This window comes from Populus euphratica, unplaced genomic scaffold, assembly GCF_000495115.2.
Source record: "Populus euphratica unplaced genomic scaffold, PopEup_1.0 scaffold310.1, whole genome shotgun sequence".
In the NCBI taxonomy this organism is placed as follows: domain Eukaryota; kingdom Viridiplantae; phylum Streptophyta; class Magnoliopsida; order Malpighiales; family Salicaceae; genus Populus; species Populus euphratica.
Genome location: NW_011500197.1, coordinates 77,854 through 97,209, shown reverse-complemented (window position 1 = coordinate 97,209; position 19,356 = coordinate 77,854). Strand labels below are relative to the sequence as shown.

The 19,356-nt window shown below is 30.0% G+C and overlaps 2 protein-coding genes and 1 long non-coding RNA gene across 4 annotated transcripts; 1 reads left to right on the top strand and 2 right to left on the bottom strand.

Annotated features, from left to right (window-relative positions):
- Nucleotides 1–148: 148 nt before the first annotated feature.
- Nucleotides 149–6,712, bottom strand: LOC105111795 (uncharacterized). 2 transcript variants are annotated; one of them, XM_011007247.1, is made up of 9 exons: nt 6,483–6,711; nt 4,249–4,342; nt 3,972–4,048; nt 3,034–3,143; nt 2,796–2,881; nt 1,439–1,492; nt 1,113–1,266; nt 914–927; nt 149–445 (listed from the first exon to the last, which is right to left on the bottom strand). In XM_011007247.1, the coding sequence occupies exons 1-9, from the start codon at nt 6,598–6,600 to the stop codon at nt 343–345; spliced, it is 810 nt and encodes a 269-aa protein (XP_011005549.1). In that variant the 5' UTR covers nt 6,601–6,711; the 3' UTR covers nt 149–342. The 2 variants fall into 2 exon arrangements, with proteins under 2 accessions (XP_011005549.1, XP_011005550.1); XM_011007248.1 differs by lacking the exon at nt 914–927 and having other exon boundaries at nt 340–445; nt 6,483–6,712.
- Nucleotides 4,984–6,476, bottom strand: LOC105111794 (uncharacterized). Its single transcript, XR_839657.1, has 2 exons — nt 6,342–6,476; nt 4,984–6,274 (listed from the first exon to the last, which is right to left on the bottom strand). It is a non-coding gene; the product is annotated as an uncharacterized LOC105111794 (long non-coding RNA).
- An 8,597-nt stretch (nt 6,713–15,309) lies between the features above and the next one.
- LOC105111793 (putative quinone-oxidoreductase homolog, chloroplastic) lies at nt 15,310–19,062 on the top strand. The gene is made up of 4 exons (XM_011007246.1): nt 15,310–15,574; nt 16,089–16,230; nt 17,162–17,253; nt 18,178–19,062. Exons 1-4 carry the CDS (start codon nt 15,509–15,511, stop codon nt 18,865–18,867), a joined length of 990 nt encoding a protein of 329 aa, XP_011005548.1. The 5' UTR covers nt 15,310–15,508; the 3' UTR covers nt 18,868–19,062.
- The last annotated feature ends 294 nt before the right edge of the window (nt 19,063–19,356 follow it).

Sequence of the window (19,356 nt, the reverse complement as noted above, 5' to 3'; positions counted from 1 at the left end):
GCAAATTTAGCATTACCAGCCGTAGATCGGACCAGATTCGGAACTGCATTTAGCCAATGGCGCTCAATAATTATTCACTTTTAAACCTTCATGGAGCAATCTTGGGTTCCCTAAAATCTAAATGTTCTGTTGCATCAATGACGAGTTCACGACCAAAAACAGAGAACGCTGTAAGGAAAAGCCACTTCACTACACAACCAAACATATAAATATGGTACGTCTCTTTTCAAGGCATTGCCCCTTCCGGTCAAAGAAAGAAGGGAGGTAAGAGGATTCAAGATGCATGGTCTGTATTACGCTGCTACACAGGAGCTTTATTTACACACAACTATGAACAAGGACTCATTGACGATGCCCTTCTGGTAAGGGAACCACCTTATAGAAGGGAACAATCCTCTGAGGCAAGGCTCCATCTTCTTCATCGTCATCAAACTCCAGCAAATAACTGTCCAACCAAAACAATAGCAGCTATCAGAGCATGATAAAAATAACATAAATACGAAGGGCATAGCATTTAGAAACCACATGCATAACATATCTTGTTCCAGACTGTACTTCTAAGGGCAAACCATTTACAATCAGCAGAAGTTTTGTTTCTTAAATATGTGAAGATAGAGTACCAGATTACCCTCCTATTTTATTATATATATAATTTACCATCTTGGAGATTCTTTGGATAAAACAATTACGAAAATCTTTGGAATAATCATTGTGTTCATCTATCTAACAAAAAAAAAATGAAGAAAAAGAATAAAGAAAACCATCTGCAAAGAAACGAAGAAAAGGAAAGCAGGGAGAAGGGCATGGAATATTGCCATCATTATAGTGTAACATAAAGTAAACACCAGAACAATACTGGAAAATTTCCAAAATCAGCAAACTAAGGATAGAACATGAGAAAGATAGTACTTACTCATCTATCTTCCTCTGAAAAACAACAGAATGATGGCATCCCACAGCATGCACAATACAATTAATTGTCAGTCCAAAGTCAGTCACCAGGATATTCAAAACTGGGAAAAAAAACTACTGAACAGCAGGATTCCCAAGGAAAATTGCAGTTACTTTAGTTTGGATTCAAATCTATCTAGCTAGGTGGATGGAATAGTTACCTTCCGAAGGGGGCTCACAACAGTTGCCTTATAAAGTGCTGTTGTCCCTGGATAGACAGCCAAAACATGTCTCCCAGGAGGAAAATCAGGGGCACCAGAAGGATCATTTCGCTTGGGGAAAGGTATAATACATGACATGGGCAGCTTGTACTTTCTGAAGCAAGTGTCAAAAGAAAAAACCCATTCATGTGAGTAAACCAGCATACTTGGTTTAGGCATTTCACAGGACAAATCACAAGATACTAATGTACAATCTCTGGGAAAGAAATACTGCGAATAAGAAATTCAGTTGCTGATAATAAGGGTGTATCAAAAGACAAATCAACCTTTGGCCACCACTCTCTTCATCATCTCCTGGCTCCTCATCAAGTACTTCAAATCTGCACATAAAGTTACTAATTATGGACAGAGTACCAGAAGATTTACATATTGAAATAAATGAGCTAGTGGAGTGGCATTTTCTTTTAAGATTATGTCCATTTAGCATTTATTTGAAAATAGAAGGCATGTATAATATATTTAACCTGATTTAGCATCACAATAACTTGTGAGAGTTTTTGGCTCAAAATAGAAAAAAAAAATGAGGAAAAAGCATACATGTAACTGACTCCAAATAGTTCAGGTTGACGAGGCACGGAAGGGATACAGGAAACGGGCAAGACACAGCATAGAAACGTGATATGTCAATTCTTGAAATCTTAGGATATGATATGTTATAGATAAATTTTAATATTTATTCCCATTTACTCTATTCTTTTTTAGAAGACATAAGCTATAGCCATTTTTTTAAGAAAAAAGCAAATAAAAATGCATATTTTATTAATGTGCTCGTATTAGTTCAGGAAAAAGCATACATGTAACTTGTGAGAGTTTTGGGCTCAAAATAGAAAACAAAAAAATGAGGAAAAAGCATACATGTAACAGACTCCAAATAGTTCAGGGTGACGAGGCACGGATAGGGATACAAGAAACGAGCAAGACACGGTATAGAAACGTGATATGTCAATTCTTAAAATCTTAGGATAATGTTACAGATAAATTTTAATATTTATTCCCATTTACTCTATTATTTTTTAGAAGATGTAAGCTATAACCATTTTTTTTAAGAAAAAAGCAAATAAAAATGCATATTTTATTAATGCGCTCATATTCGCGTGAATACAACTATAACAAGAATGTACAGTCATATTTTTTATTTTCTTCAACAATATTCACCAATCATTATCCATGTAAGCTTTGATTGATATTATAAAATTATAAACTACAATCTTCTCAAAATATTATTTTCTGTGTCCTCAAGTATCCAAAATAATATTCTTACTTGTTAATTTTGGACATGTTTGAGAAGTATTCCATACATATCATAAAGTATTGGGTCAAGTATGGTATCGGATATGGCATGATAGGAATAGATCAGAGATTTTTAAGTATACGTGCTTCATAGTGGTTGGAGGTGCAATCAAAATATAGTCCATATACATGACAAAATTCTTAAATAATAGGCAAGGTAGCTAACCTAACCTCAAAGAAATACCTATGCATTCACATCTATAAAATTACCATTAAAAATGAATTAATAATATGGTGCACCAAATTATAATAGTCAACAAAACACATCATTTGCAATCCAACTATTAGGCAAGGTAATTATTGAAGAATCTCATGTACAACAGCTCAACTTACTCTTTTGTTTCCCTATCAAAATGAATCACTTTTACAACAAACCACTCATCCTTTTCAGCATTATCACCTGTGACCCTAGCTGCTACCTGAATATAGCAACATGTCAATCACTTCTGCGAAACAGAATGAAATGGAACTCTACTTGCAAAATAATTAAAAAAAGGAAAAAAAAAAACAAAGAATGAAAGAAAGAAAAGGGGATATAAATATATTATGTTCTTTAAAAAGACATGCAAACCTGTTCACCCTTTAGACTAGCACATGCTTCAAGTTGACTTCTTACTGCAGGAGAGAGCCTTGAGATATCTGAATCGGCTTTGATTCTTTTCCTTTTCTGATCATTACCTTCTGCAATTTATTTTACATTTTCTCATGATATATGGAGTTTCTCAAATAACAGTAGCAGCATCTAACTAAAATCAAGATAGAGAAAATGAAATTCATTTTCCTAGGCACAAGTCATGTATTCTACAGTCCAGCCATCAATGTTCGCAAGTCTAAATGCTATCCCATGTTTAGTATCTATTTAGTTGTATAAGGTCTTGTCTCATGCTCACTTGGTGCAATATATCATAACCAATGAGCATGTCAATCTCTAGTTATTGAAAGTCCCAGGTAGTTAGCTGGTAAAATCTTTTGCACAGTACCAGAGACCTAAAGTTATCTTCAGAAAGAATGTTCTTAGATTGAGACAACTGGTTTTGTAGCCAGGCCATTGGACAACAAATGCACCAAGGACAGTAGTTAATAATATTCAAAGCTTCTATAAATGAATTAATGTCTTGAGACAAGGGATGTCTTCCAAAAGAACTTCATCCTTGAGGGTGTGAGGTGGTTCCTTGGCAGTGAAATAGCTATATGCTCATTCAAGTTACAAGAGATACTCAATATATACCTAAGGTACTTGATATATAGCAGCTTGAACACTGATTTCCAATTTTTGGAATTGCACGTAGCCCGTACCAACCTCCTTATGTTCATACATGTATGCATATACTACTGCAGAGTTTACTTTCACTTCAATATAAATGAACAATTTGAGTCCCTAATACATCATGTAGTGATAGACCTTCACTGAAATTTACACATGAGAACTTCCTTACAACATTAAAGTAAACACGAATACTTTCTATATGCACATCTCATATGCCAAACTCAAAAGTATGTAGTACACACCTATCCTTCTTCGTTGTTGACCTGGAGGTCCAGATGGTAACAGAGCATCCAATTGAGTCAACAGGGCACCAGAAACACTGCATCCACAGAGAGAAAAAAATATGGTTGGTCTAAACTATCAATTACATTCAAAACTAACACGTGTTAGGAGCCAACCACTACAGCATATCATTAATGTGCTACACATTATGAAAGAATTTTATTGAGCAAGCACAAACACTCAGCTTTAGTCAGAAGGGAGAGTGGTTAACTTAACTAAAGATTTATATACATGTACCTTACTTCAATCTCTGAAAGGTCTTTGGCCTGAGTATATAAAGTTTTGAGCTTTGCTAACGAAGTATCACCAGGCTTCTCAACCACCTCAGGAGCTGCATTAGAAAGCAAAAATTCAAAGTTAATAAAACAGTTGAAGAGGAATGATATAAACACAATTAAATCTAGTTATTCTTGTTATTGCTGTGGTTATTCTCGTTCATGGCAAACCAATCGAATTATTTTTATATAAACCATCCATCACTTGCCACATCTATATGAAAGCACTTTTTGTATGATTTGTTCCATGTAAAATCTTTCATTAATATAAACCAGAAGTAATAGGTAACAATGTGTATTAAATAAAAAAATCCGGAAGCTGGAAAAAAAATATTAATAATTATATCCTAGAGTTTTGTATAGATTCAATCACTATCTGCTAAGAATTAAAAAGGGGGGAGGAAAAGCTTGACAAGCTAGACTTCGAGAGGAAATTAATGGGATGCACATTTACAACTATACAGAGGATGCAAAGGGGATGAAACTGCAAAAAGAATCATCTGCCACATTACATTTGCAAGAAATCTAACATAGAATCATGAGCAGGAAAAAAAAAGTTCTCCTTAGATATTCTTTAATATAGCTACTGAGCTTACTAAAACGATTCTCTAAAAGGTAGAAATTTAAACCAGCATGCGTTATTTATGACTGGAAGTGTATATGGTATATTATACATACATAATACATACATACATACATATATATATGTATATATAAATTGCAAGTTGGAGAAGAAACCCAATCTTTAAGACTTGGTTTTCCAGAGACAGGTTCCACCTTTTCTTATTCATTAGCTTCTGCACTGTGTTGTTGAAAGTGCTATATGCAGTTAAGCAACAACAGATCTAGGATGGAAGTTGAAGGCTTAAGACATGGTGTAAACTTGAGGAAATAAAACACAGCTTTGAAATATAATAAATCGTTTACATGATAATGATTCATAAAAACATAATAAGAAAAAAGGCTGGAAAAATTAATAACTTATTAAGTCTATTTAGCATGTTGTTTAGAGCAAGACATGTATCTTTCAAATAAAATGTGCTACAATTCTTACAAGAAAGATAATGCACAATAGCAAAACATCATACAAGGAAAAATAAATAAATAAACTAATTGGTTCAGCATGCTATGCCATAACTACAAAAATTCAACAAATATCATCGATTTGATGGCACATGTTTGAGGTATACATGCTTGCCCAGTTAAGGCACCTTACCTACACTTTAAGAAATGTTGTAGTATTGACACTTTATGCCTTGCATCAACAGCATGGTGTAAGGCACAGTTTTAACAAAGATGCTTTTGTGTAGAGCTAACACAAAGATCACTCAATAACAGCTCATATATAATTCTTTTTTATTATTATTATTATTTACACGAACAAGCAAAAGATGAGTAGGAAAAATGAAGATCACAGCATAACAAGCTTGTTACCTGAGATGCATTAAATCCCATCCAAATCTATAATAACCTCCAAATAAAGCATTACAAGCACATATAACAACATGATGAGGCAAGCATGTATTTTCCTTTTTCCAAAGAAACATATAAAATGACGGATTTTGTTAAGACTCTTTCCCCCACCCCACTTTCTTTACCCAAGCAGCTGGCGATCACAAAATTTAAGAAAAAATTCCTAATGATACCAAACATTTTCAATCTTTTTAAGCTTTACAAATTACTTAGACATGAGACACGTTCATTTTCTAGTATAAAAAAACCCGTGTAAATACCATCTCCACGCCATCAATTTACTACAAACTAACTTCAATCAACTCATGCCATAGCCGTATTAAACTTCAATTACTCATAACATCAAGTTAATTCAATGAGTCATCGCTAAATCTTGCAACTGGATGCAAAACAAATGAGCATCAGTAAGCAACCTACGTACTACATAGCATACATAGATTTGATTACAAATTCAGAAAAACCCAGTTATCATTACATGCAATTCACCAGTATAAAACAAACCCATTAAGCATAACCTCAAATATAACCCAATATCAACATGATTCAAGCTAAAAAAAAGGAAACAAACCCATTAAGCATGACCTAAAATATAATCCAATGTTAACATGATTCAAGCTAAAAAAAGGAACTCTCCCTGGCATCAAAATTTCAATAATCTAACAAAAACCCGTTAATCTATAAGACTGATGATAAAAAAAAAGGAGAACAGAAGAGAAACTTAACTAGCTTGAAGCTTCTTGTGCATTTTGTTAATCTCTAAAAGAACATCCTCTTGCTCTTTCCTTAACCGATCGAGCTCTTTCGAGTTCTCCAAAATTAACCCAATCTCCGATGACGCCATCGTTTTCTGGGAAGAACCAGAATCACAATGCTGTTTACTTTTTCTGTTTCAGGAAGAAGAAAAAACAAAAACTAAAGTTGGAGTTCGATCATGCCTTACGTATTTGTCGATGAATAGAAAGGACACGAGGCTATTTGTTTAGATATTTTCGTAATTTCTTGGAAATTAGTGGATAATAAAGTATCTTAAAATTATTTTGTGCGGAGTAATCATGTTATTTAACGATTGGGTTGAGGATTTGACACGTGGGAGATAGGATACGATAATTGGAGCGGAGTGGATCTCAACTCCGTAAAATCTTAACAACCTAAATGGATGGTTAATATAATAAAAATAATTTTATTTTATTTATTTATTTATTTTTAAATCATAGTAAAATAATTCAAGATTTAAAATTGGCATCGCTTAGCTATTTTTATTTTTGATATTATTAAATTAACTTAAACATTATTTGATATTTAAATAAATATAAAATATAATAAAATAAAATAAAAAGTAATTATTATATACAATGCACTTATTAACATATAAGAATATCTATTTTCTTTGAGTGGCGCATACGATATCTCTCAACTATTAAAATCTCTTTTTTATTGTATCATTAAAGTGTCACACTTTTTTTTTTTTTTAGGGATGATGTTGGTATAGGGGTGCAATATTAATGATGATTTTTTTTTTCTTTTCTCTCTTGAAATTCTTGATAGTAATGCAAAATTTTAAAGTTTTCCCTTTATTTATTGAAATTTCAACTTAAGTTTTTATTTTTTTTATTTTTATTTTTTGTTTTTGATCCCTTTATAAATTTTTAATTAGATTTCAATTTCATCCTTCAATCCTACTTTGTGATATTTTTTCAATATGGTCTTCATTCTTTTGATTTTTTTAATCCCTTTGTTAAATTGACTTCTCATTTTAATTTTATCATTTAATAAAAAAATTTATAATTATCCTCTAATCCATTTTTTGTTTCAATTTTGATCATTATTAATTGAAATTTTCTTTTGTTAAATTAATTTTAAATTTTAATTTTGCATTTCAATAAAAGATTTGTAGTTGACCTCTAATTTATTATTTATTTCAATCTTCATCCTCATTCTTTTAATTGTTTTTTAATTAATTTTCTTTTCAATTTCATCCTTGAATAAAAAAATTTCATTGTCCATTATTTCCATATTGATCATTAGTCTCTTAATTGTAATTTTATTGTTTTAGATAATTTTATATAGTTTTTTTTTTTAATTTCATTCTTCAATAAAAAATTTTTAGTTATCCACTATTTTCATGTTGATCATTAGTCTCTTAATTACTAATTTATTGTTGGATCTTTCTATATAGTTTTTTTTTTCAACTTCAACATTTGATAGTTCCATTCTTCAATTAAACAATTTTAGTTATCTACTATTTCCATGTTGATCATTTGTCTCTTAATGAGATGTTCCATAAATATGCATGAATTGACAAATATTATTAATAGAAAAATAAATATCTAGCTATGTAAAAGAAAAATGTTACTTAACAATATAAAATAGGTTAAAATAAGTATAACCACCGTAAAAAATAGTGAAAAGATAAAAAACCAATGTTATTAATGCTATCAAAAAATTAGTAAATACAAACAAAAACACATAAAATATTTTCATTAGTAGATTATAGTAAATTTACCAAACAAAATATTTCCTTGCTATATTCATCGACAACCATCAATGAAAATAATATCTTAGTATATGCCAAGAAAATTACAATTAGAAAAAAAATTAAAAAAAAAACAAAAGATATGATGACATGTCATTTATACATAAAGTATTTCTAACATATTAATATTGTCCATAAAATCCATCTGTAAACCTTTTGGTAAACTATTTCTTTCTACCTAGTACTGTTCATTGTGTTAATTATAAAGGATATCACCGATGAATTAATTTTGTTATTATATTTTAAAGAGCTTTAGAAATGTTTGTTTCTTAATTGCATTGTTCATGTTGTTACTCTATATGGGATCACCAAATAATTAATTATATCGGTATTTTCTAGAGAGTTCTATAATTGTTCACTTCTTAATTAAATTGTTAATTATTATTCTTTATAGATATGATTATCAACGAATTGAAAAGTCATCAATAATATTTAGGAAGTTTTTAAAAATTTTTAATTAAATTAAAATTTTAAATTAAATATTACTAATGGAATCATCAACGGAGTAAAAAGTTATTGGTGATATTTGGGGGCTTTTTGAAAATCTTTGATTAAATTAAAATTTTAAATTAAATATTATAGACAAAATTAATAATAAAATAGTTAAAAATATTAATATTTAATTATTCATAAGTAAAATGCCCAAATTAAAATACTAGAATTCCTCATTTTAAAATAGACACACCTCTTCTTTTGTAGAAAACAACAACGTCCTTTACTTTCTTTGTCTTCTCTCCTTAACTCCTTCTCTCATCTTTTATTCTCCCCTAAGTGTAGGTATCTTTTCTCCTCTCTTCTTTTTTTCTCTTTTTTTTTAATTAACATACTTAATGAATTTTTTTTTCTTTGCTCTTCTCAACTTCAATAGTAATTAAATTAAGTTAAGATTTTTTTTTCTTGTGTTTTTTTCATTATATATTTTTTATTTTATTCATAAATTTTTATGTTCTTAATAACTATATAAATGTTGTTATAGGATTTCTTCTTTATGTGAGATCAATTTTGTTGGATTTTAGTTGTATTTTTTTCAATTTTATTTTTTAATTTCAATTAAATTAATTTATTTGTTGCTGGCTTATGAGTTTTGGAATAGGTTTTCTAAGTTAGGTGGAAAAGTGTTTTAGTTAATTTATTTATTTGTTGTTGTTAATTTGTTTTTAGCATCACTATTGAGTATTACTATTGAGTGTTGATTTATATTAATTTAATTATTTTATACTTCTATTAAATAGATTTTTAAAAAAATATTTTTAAATAATTACTAATAGTATTATTAATGAATTAAGTTTATCGATATATTTCTAGAGAGTTGGAAAAGAATTGTTGTTAATGTCATTGTTTAATAATTGATGGAATTGTATATAGTATTTTTGTCGGTTACATGAAGAAATTCTTAGGGAAAAAATGATAGAATGAAGTAGGTAAATTTTTTGGCATGTTTTTGCTGTTAGTAAATCCATTAATAATTTTATTGTTAATGAACTCACCAATAAAACAAAAATTACTAATGGAGTATTTTTGTCTATGAGCTTATCAATAAATTTAATGGTAACAGAATAAGAGTATACATATCAATAAAGAATTTTATTGGTAAATATAAAAATTTTGCTAGTGCAATATGAACATTGACTAAGATTGGGACATGTTAGTCTCATGAATAATGTCAAATGCATAGTGATATTAGAAGAAAAATAGCTCGTAAAAAGTATATTACACCTTAATACCTAGAAAGAAACTCAAATGACCCAAGTCTTGAATATAGAATTATATGTTAAGACAAGTAATTAGATAAGTCATAAAATAAATATCATTACATGTGATAAGGATAACTTTAATACATACCAAAATATAAATGCAAATGATTATGGATCTGTATATAAAAATAAAGTGTTTATTTGATAACTAAAAAAGTCGAGACACAAAAAAAATTGGTTATGCTGATTGAACGATGCATATGGTGTTAGTTTAAGTCTATTATAAAAGACCTATAAAATTTGCATATTTAAAGGGAAAAAAAGAGATAAGGATAAAACAAACTTGGATGTTGTATTTAAATATCAATATCAAGAAAACCATTAAGAAATACACTATGAATATCCAATTAAAAAATAGACTAGCATTAGAAAGTAGCAATGACTAAAACTATCTGAATTATAGCTGCTTTAATAACTGGATTGAAGATCTCATGAAAGTAAATACCTTTATTTTAATTATACCCTTAGCTATCAAATGAACCTTGTAACATTCAATATACCCATTGATTTTTCATTTAATCATGTATATCTATTTTGAACTTACAACATCTATAGAAAGGTAAAAAAGAACTAAAGACTAAGTGCAATTATAGGACAACATATTAAATTTCATAGCCATAATTGAATTCCATTTAGCATGTTATTTCACCTTAGTATAACACTTAGGTTTGGATAAAAAATATGAAGCAATCATGGTTAATAAAAGATGCAGAGTAGGTAATAAAGTAGACAAAATAATATTCATTCATAAAGAATTGATATTAGAAGGATAAAAAGAAAAAGACTATAATAATGGAGAGAAAACTAATGAAGTGGACTCGACATAAGAAAATGGAAACTCGTGGAATGTATCATGATGGATGATGTCAACACTATAAATAGAGATATCCATGTAATAGTATTCTAGATTATTTAAATTATAATCAAGGAAGACAAACAGGGTAGATTGAAAATCAAGTTTATATTTATTCTATCAATGTAGAATAAAAAGGTAGAAAGAAACCAAAAACATTTAAAAATGAATAATCAGGTTATCATTGGAAAAGTTTTGGAAAAAAAAGATTAATATTGAACAATTGGTGTATGCATTCAGTTGATAAGAAAAATAAAAGTTTCAAAGATATAAGAATACAATTTTTATAAAAGAGAAGTATGTTTAAGTAAAGTGAGGTCAATTTCAATAATATACCAATGACAATATTTCACGACTTTATTATGCTCATATGTATAAGGATAAATAATAATGTGCAATGACTATAATGTTGAAACATAAAATTAGTTTTTAAAACTCATCTCCTTAATGAGTCTAAAATTATTTTATACAAGTTCCAAACTAATTTTAAACCTACTTTTAAAACTAGATAAAAATGTCAAAAGTCTTGAATTTATTACTCAAAGGAAAAAAAACCATATATATTTGAAAAAACTATCAATAAAAATAACAAAGTACTTACATCTATTCATGGAACAAGTTGGTGAGGAACCCCTAAAATCAATAAAAACTAAGTCTATTACAACTAAATCAACATGCTTCAATAAACCTAAATGAAATCGACTTGACTCGTTTAAAGAAAAAAATGTATAATTAAAATGATAATTAGTCAAGGAAAAATTAGATGAACTTTATTGGAGAGAACACAATGCAAGATATGAGAACGTGGATGACGAAGCTGTTGATGACAAACTCTAGGGTAATGTTTATGATAGATAACACTTATGGATTATATTTAAAGGGTTAGTATTGAAGCTGGTATAAATTATCTTTAATTGTGCTGGGTATAAAGATGACTTTGAAAACTCGATCATTGATAAGATGAAAGTGATCATGAAATTTAAAGAAAATATTACTATCTAAAGCAAATTATCTTATAGAATAAAAAGATTTAATCATATTATAAAAACATAAAATAAAACTTTAGAAATTTTAAGGTATATGAATTGAAGTATGGTTAAGGTGTGAGATATTAGTTTCTTTATCATCTCTTATTTTATCAAAGTTAATGTAAGGTTTTATTTAAGTGGGTCCAATATTGTATGGCTCCACATGTTATGGTGCTCTAATAACAAAATGTCATGATTTACTATGATTATAAAAGAGTGATTCTTCAAAATATTGTTGATAAAACATGAAAGATCTAAAATTGAAGAGTTTCCTATAGGAAGAGAACAAACACTTAAAAAGAAAAGGAAACATGATAAAGTAGTATGAATATTGTTATTATAGACTTAACACTAAGTTTAGGTATCTTATCATAGTTGATTTGAACTTGATTTATTTTCTCGATAAAAATCTCTTTTATTTTCTTACTTACTTTATTGCCCTTTTGAAAAGGGTTGACCTCGTTGTTTTTTTATCATACTTTATATTGAGAAGACTGTTTTGACTAGAAAAGAAATAAGATTTAAAGTTGTTACCATTGTTAGCAAAAATGGACTATCTATCAATATTAGTCAAAAGGATTGTCTCATAATTGGTAGACATGGGTCTAATGAAGAGCATGCAAAAGTTATGATTGTATAAGAATTTATGGCTTAAGAGTAAAACTATGTAATTTCAAGAAAGTAACAAGCTTGAATCAAGATATTAAAGTGGTCATCAAGCCCTTAAACTCTAATAATCGAATTTTAAACAAATATAAGTTAAAAATTATGAGAGTAAGTGGTTTATTAATTGCTACCATCTCATTGTTGTATGTTGTATGTTGTATGTTGTATGATTTCCCATGATGCACACAAGTATAAATTAGTTCTCTAGATAGTTAGTTATTATAGTTTAAAAAGGCCTAAGTGAAGAAATGTAATTCTAATTATTGATGGCAAAGTCAAAGTTGATTATAAAGTTGTACAAATATAGTGAGAAATCTAACAATGATTCACATGAGATAATACATTAGTAAACAAAAATGTAATTAAAGTACTCATTATCAATTGATCTTGTTTAGTCTAATCCATTTGATCTAGGTTTGGGTATGATAGTAGATGCATTCTTTATGATAAAAAGGGTGGATGAACATGATTTTGACCCATCAATTAAACATACGAGCCTTGTCTAATAATAAAAAAAAAGAAGCTTGATTTCAGCCTTCTAGAACAAATAGTTTTTATTTGTTAGTTTAAAAAAGATAATGACGATAGGTGACATAACCAAAATATTGATGTTTTATCCCAAGTGTAAGAGTATTCAAGTAATAAATAACCCAACAAGATTGTGGTTGAATTATAGGGAGGCTAACTATATAATAATAATAATTACAACAACAATAATAATGGTGATGGTGATGATGAGTTAAAGATGACTTTGAAATGTAAGATAATGTAAAAATTGAGTAATGATAAAAACAAATATCAAGATTAAAGTATCCACTAATGGTATTTTAAACAAATAAAGTATAAAATTCTTTTTATTACTCAATTAGAGACAACACACAAAGGAGTTTCTAATCGGATTATAAATTATTAACATGATTACATTAGTTATCTTATTCGAATAATGCTAATATTTATATATGTTGCCAGATATTTATGATTATAACTTATATTAACAACAAATCAAGTTCCTCTCAACAAATCAAATTGAAAACAACCTTGTTGAATCTTGTACTACAATAACCGAATATTGTTTTAATTTGGATTAAACCAATATCTTTTTTCTAATCTTAGTTCTTTCTTTGTCTTTTTAATTCCAGTAATTAAACTCATCAATTAATACATTGATTTATATGATAGGCCTACATATAAGATAAATATTTACCATAAATTAAATGTATTTTATTTTATTAGATATACTATTATAAAACATGTTCTAGTTAAGGAGTTATTAATATTTTAAATGTAAAATAATAATAAAAAATCCTGATAAAAATATATTTTTAAGTATTAATTAATAGACATTATCAAGTGATGATAATAAAGATATTATTGTAGTTTGTTTGTTGATTAGAATGAAACTTTAATGACCGGGAAAAAGTTATCTATTATTTTTAGATGCTAAAAATGCAAGAGATATTATTTAAGGAAGTCTTTACATTATAAAACAAATGTTCTAATATCATATAAAATTAAAGAAATAAAAAGAAAAAGAGGAAAAGAATTCAACATAAATATTTTACCCATTGCCATGATTTTTAGTATTAGATTCAATGTATTTCTAATACATTACGAGTATATGTGTAAGTATATGCATGAACTAATCCTAATATAAATAAAAAAAATGCAGAATAGAAAAGATAAATCTAGAATAAAAGAAATATAAAACAAAAAAAAAATCTCTATCTTATGGTTATGGTTAGGGATTCCCTGGGCGTCCTCGGAAGTGGTAAGCTCTAAATAGCTATTATTGAGAGTTTTCTTTAAAATTATTTTTTCAGATAAATCTTAGTATATATTTTTATCAATAACGAATTTCAAATTATATAGCTTTCTTTGAACCTTCTTATTAGTATTGGATTCTAGTAGCCATGATCAAGTGTTTTTCTTTAATTATTTCTTATAAAAATCTTAGCATATGATTTTATCAATAATTTTTTTTTTCTAATTATGGAGCTTTCTAATCTTTTAATTAATTCATTCTTTGTTCTAAAATCTAATTAAATATGAAGGATGGTTTGTTTTTATACACAAAAACTAACGGACACTAAGTAATAAAATATCTTACTAATAATGTGTAAAATTTTAGTCAATAATAATTTGCAGATATAAAATTAAAAATAGAAACTGCAAGAAATATTACTAAAGAAGTTTAAGTAGAAAAAAAGAAAACTAAAATTAGAAAATATACCATAACTTATACAATTGACTTAAAACACCAAAAAAACAACTATATATGTAAATTTTAAATATTTTAAATGATTAATATTTTAAAAAATAATTTATCATTAATGCAACTAAAAAATAATTATGTTACAAAATATACAAAAAAATATTTTTGAAAATAAATAATTGATCAAAACAATCTAATAGATAACTTAATTCAATCCATACAATGCGCGAGAATATTAACATATAATAGCATCATCCTAATTTTATTAAATTACAAAATTGATAGTAAAATATATAAAAATAAGAACAAATAATATTATATAATTAGATAGATTCGAGGCATGTAAGGTTAAATTATTATTATTTTTATTCCCTTAAAAAAAAATGATATAAATCTTGTTCGCTGCAAACAAAACAGGCATAAATTCCTAGGGGGCACAGTTTCTTATAACCGACCTGTATCTAGTCCCTTCCATTAATACAAAAAAGAGATACCAAAAGATTGCCATTTCCTGTTTGGTAGACATGTGTGGGACCGTAGGCCTCTCGTTTCTCTCTTTGAAGTTTAACCGTAAAGCCACCACCTTCTCTCCTGCCAGTTCCTATCACGCTGCACTCCTTTTTTCTTCTGTTCTGTCCGTACTCCGTGCCCGGATTTTTTTCCTTCTGTTTCTTTGATTACAACGGCGTCGCTGCTATTGGATATGGCGGGGAAGCTGATGCATGCCGTTCAGTATAGCACCTATGGAGGAGGCGCCGCTGGTTTAAAGGTTAATTGTTTTTTTAACCAAGTTTTGTTAGCGTAATTATATGTCCCTTTTCTTTTCTTTGATGACCATTTAGTTAGTTGGTAATTGGTGAAACATGGAGATGAATTATAGATTGCTGTCCCCATTTCGTTTTGTTTCTAAATTAAATAATAATAATAATAATAATAATAATAATAATAATGGTGGTGGTGGTGACGGAGGAGGAGAAGGATTGGATGTGATGTGAGTTTTGCTTTAATTCTTGATAAAATTGTTAAATAATAAAGGTGTTTGAAAGTGTGAAATGGTTATTTTTAAATATTTCTTTTAAAAATATGTTAATATAATTTTTTTTGATTTTTAAAAAAATTATTTTTAATATCAATTTATTAAAATAATCTATAAATATAAAACAATAATTTGAAATATAATTTTTTTTTATCAATTTGAACTGCAATCCGAAACACGTACGAAAAAGAGGCATTGATGCACCTACTGTGAGTTACTGCTATTATATAAGTTTTGCTTGTTGCAGCATGTTGAGGTTCCAGTCCCTAGTGCTAAGAGAGACGAGGTTTTGCTCAAGTTAGAAGCAACTAGTCTAAACCCAGTCGATTGGAAGATGCAGAAAGGGATGCTGCGCCCCCTACTCCCTCGGAGATTCCCTTACATACCCGGTGATTCACTTCTTTCTTTATTTGGACTTTGGTTTTTATATGTAATCTGACTCAGACACTATCTTACTGCTTGTTAAGGCTTTTGATTGCACATAAATTCCGCCATGTATCCACAAGGAAATTGTTCTTTGTAATGTTAGTTGATTGCTTGGTTTTCTTCTTTTAGGTGCCTAATCATTATTTTGATTTGGATTTAAGTTTGTAAGGTTGTGGTTTTGCATCTAAGAAACTTTGGAAACGGGCTTGGTGTTACTGTGGACCATCTCAATAGAATCGTTTCCTTATAAATATTAAATATTAGTTGCCAATATTTAATATTAAATATTAGTTGCCAATTTGATACTTTTATGTTCCTTTGTTTAGCTTTCAGAATGCGGAACTTGGAAACTGGCATACGTTTGTCATTTTTTTATGGTATATGACAATGCAAAAGCAATAATCTTTACTTACCATTTCAAACGCTTGACTTCAGTTCAGTGATGTCAAAGTTTTGGGAATTTGTGTTTGGGTGCTGTTTGGCAGAAGGTTTCCTTTCCATGGTTACTCTGTCATTTCCAATGGCTTGTGGGTTCTTTACTTGGTCTGTTTAAGCAATGAAAAAGCTTAAAACGAGTGGTTCCTCGTTAAGATTAGATGGTTGTTGTAGTCACTGCTCGAGGACTTGCATCATTCTCTCTGTTCAGTGAATTGCCTCATATCTCAACAAAGATCTACAATTTTTAAAACGAGTTACAAATGGAGAAACAACTGATCTAAACTTTATTTCCAGCACCCGTCTGAAACATAGCTTGTAATCCATGTGGTTAACATTCGTTCAATCTCATGCTGATATATTAATTTCATAGTTTTAGCAATATTGTGTGTTTGCCAAGCACGCATTCACACACACACAGCGTTCACTTTTTTGCTGAAGAAACCTTTGTCGCAACAGGCACTGACGTGGCAGGAGAGGTTGTAGAGGTTGGACCAGGAGTAACAAATTTCAAAACTGGTGACAAAGTTGTAGCTATTCTAAGCCACCTTGTAAGTGCTCATTCAATATTTTGGTGTTTTTCATTTCCTTATCTTTGTAATTTTTCAAATGATTTACATTGGTGAGGCGACCTCTAGATTATCTTTTTTGGGTTTAATGGCTAAGTAAACAATTGGGGTCAACCTTACCCTCACTTGCGCCTTAAATAATGTCATCTCAAATTAGCCAGCTTGCATCAACACGGACTGAAGGTTACACAACATGGATGACTGGTTATAAACGAAAAAAATCAGCATGAAAAGGGGTTGGGGGTGATTTGAAGAGAGAGATAATAAAATTATTGTATTCATCATATTAGATAAAGCACAAGTAGAAAATTGTTTCCAGGTATTGACAGAGGTATGAGTCAATAACAAGTGAATAATTTATAGCTAAATCTGTCTATTGTGTGAACAGCCAACCTCCATGCCCTCAATATCTTTCATGAAAGTGAACGGTGAAATACAACTTTCATCAAGGAGTACTTGTTGTTTCTCGTCTCCATAGGCAACTTAGTTTCCTCCCCTAAAAAGTAAAATCAGATAACTCTGTTTTGGACATTTGCTCAGCTTCATTGAAACACAAAAGCTATACCTTAATGTCGTCATTGTAGCCACCTTTTTTGGAAAGAAAACAGGTCAAAGCCCTTGATGCTTATGAATTTTTTTTACTAGTTTGTAGTATTGCCAACTTGAGGCGCATTATAGAGGTTAGTTTGCTTAGATGCCTTGCTCATGGATCTTGTATACCATTAAGTGTCACATAGGAGTTTGGACCTGGGACTTGGCACATTCTATCTTCTTGGTTGTACGCATATGAAAACTGCATTTTAGCATTTGACAATCTTATGTGTATGGAGGAATTTTACCATTGGTCTCTGAATTTTGTTTCGTTCTGTTTCTTTGATTAATTGTTGTGTGTTCTACAAACAACAGAGTGGAGGTGGACTAGCTGAATTTGTAGTGGCTAAGAAGAGCTTGCCAGTTGCAAGGCCACCTGAAGTTTCAGCAGCTGAAGGTGCAGGCTTGCCTGTTGCTGGGCTCACAGCTCACCAGGCTCTCACTCAATCTGCTGGGGTCAAGCTTGATGGAAGTGGTAACCGGAAAAATATTCTGATCACTGCTGCCTCAGGTGGTGTAGGTCACTATGCAGTTCAGCTTGCAAAGCTGGGAAACGCTCATGTGACTGCCACTTGTGGGGCTCGAAACATCGAATTTGTGAAGAGCTTAGGTGCTGATGAGGTTCTGGATTACAAAACCCCAGAAGGAGCAGCTCTGAAGAGCCCATCTGGTAAGAAATATGATGCTGTGATCCACTGCGCTGCTGGTTTTCCTTGGAGCACTTTTGAGCCAAATCTGAGTGCAAATGGGAAGGTTATAGATATCACTCCTGGCCCCAGTGCCTTCATGACTTTTGCTTTTAAGAAACTTACCTTCTCCAAGAAGCAGCTGGTGCCGCTGCTTTTGATTCCCAATGGTGAGAACCTGAATTATCTTCTTAATCTGGTAAAGGAAGGGAAGCTTAAAACAGTCATCGACTCAAAGCATCCATTAAGCAGGGCTGAAGATGCTTGGGCAAAGAGTATCGATGGTCATGCTACTGGGAAGATCATTGTGGAGCCGTGAATGAAAATGATGTGCTTGAATTGCTAAAATTTCTGCAAATGTTCTTTCCTATACCATGTGGATCCGATGTATTGTATGATGCGTGATCTTGCACACCAGTTCTTTTGACTGGATGTTTCCCTAAATGATAGGGTTTGGGTTGAGTTTATTACTATTGATTATGTTTGTTCTTCAATATCAGATGCTTCTTTTTTCTTTTTGGTGTTATTTTATTTATTGAATATCGTGAGACTCGCCCATATGGGCTAATTCTAGGTATAATGTGTCGTCTAGAGAATTGATGTCCTTTGTTGCGGGGGACATTTCCACTAATTATAACTATGAAAAGCTAAATACGAAAAAAAGGTTATTACTTGGGTTTTTTTTTTTTTTTTTTTTTTTTATATATAACTTGGGGTGTTCGAGTCAGTTTATGTGTATTATAACTAATCTTTGGGCTCATTAAATATCCTGTAAACTTTTAAAGCATGTAAGGTACCGCGGGAATGA

What these genes read in the sequence shown, in the direction of transcription:
- LOC105111793 (XM_011007246.1), top strand. Translation starts at nt 15,509, where the DNA reads ATGGCGGGGAAGCTGATGCATGCCGTTCAGTATAGCACCTATGGAGGA. An exon ending in GAGGCGCCGCTGGTTTAAAG is followed by an intron (nt 15,575 to 16,088) that starts GTTAATTGTTTT and finishes TGCTTGTTGCAG; the next exon opens with CATGTTGAGGTTCCAGTCCC. An exon ending in TAGCTATTCTAAGCCACCTT is followed by an intron (nt 17,254 to 18,177) that starts GTAAGTGCTCAT and finishes TACAAACAACAG; the next exon opens with AGTGGAGGTGGACTAGCTGA.
- LOC105111795 (XM_011007247.1), bottom strand. Translation starts at nt 6,600, where the DNA reads ATGGCGTCATCGGAGATTGGGTTAATTTTGGAGAACTCGAAAGAGCTC. An exon ending in CTTTCAGAGATTGAAGTAAG is followed by an intron (nt 4,049 to 4,248) that starts GTACATGTATAT and finishes CTGTGGATGCAG; the next exon opens with TGTTTCTGGTGCCCTGTTGA. An exon ending in TCAACAACGAAGAAGGATAG is followed by an intron (nt 3,144 to 3,971) that starts GTGTGTACTACA and finishes AATAAATTGCAG; the next exon opens with AAGGTAATGATCAGAAAAGG.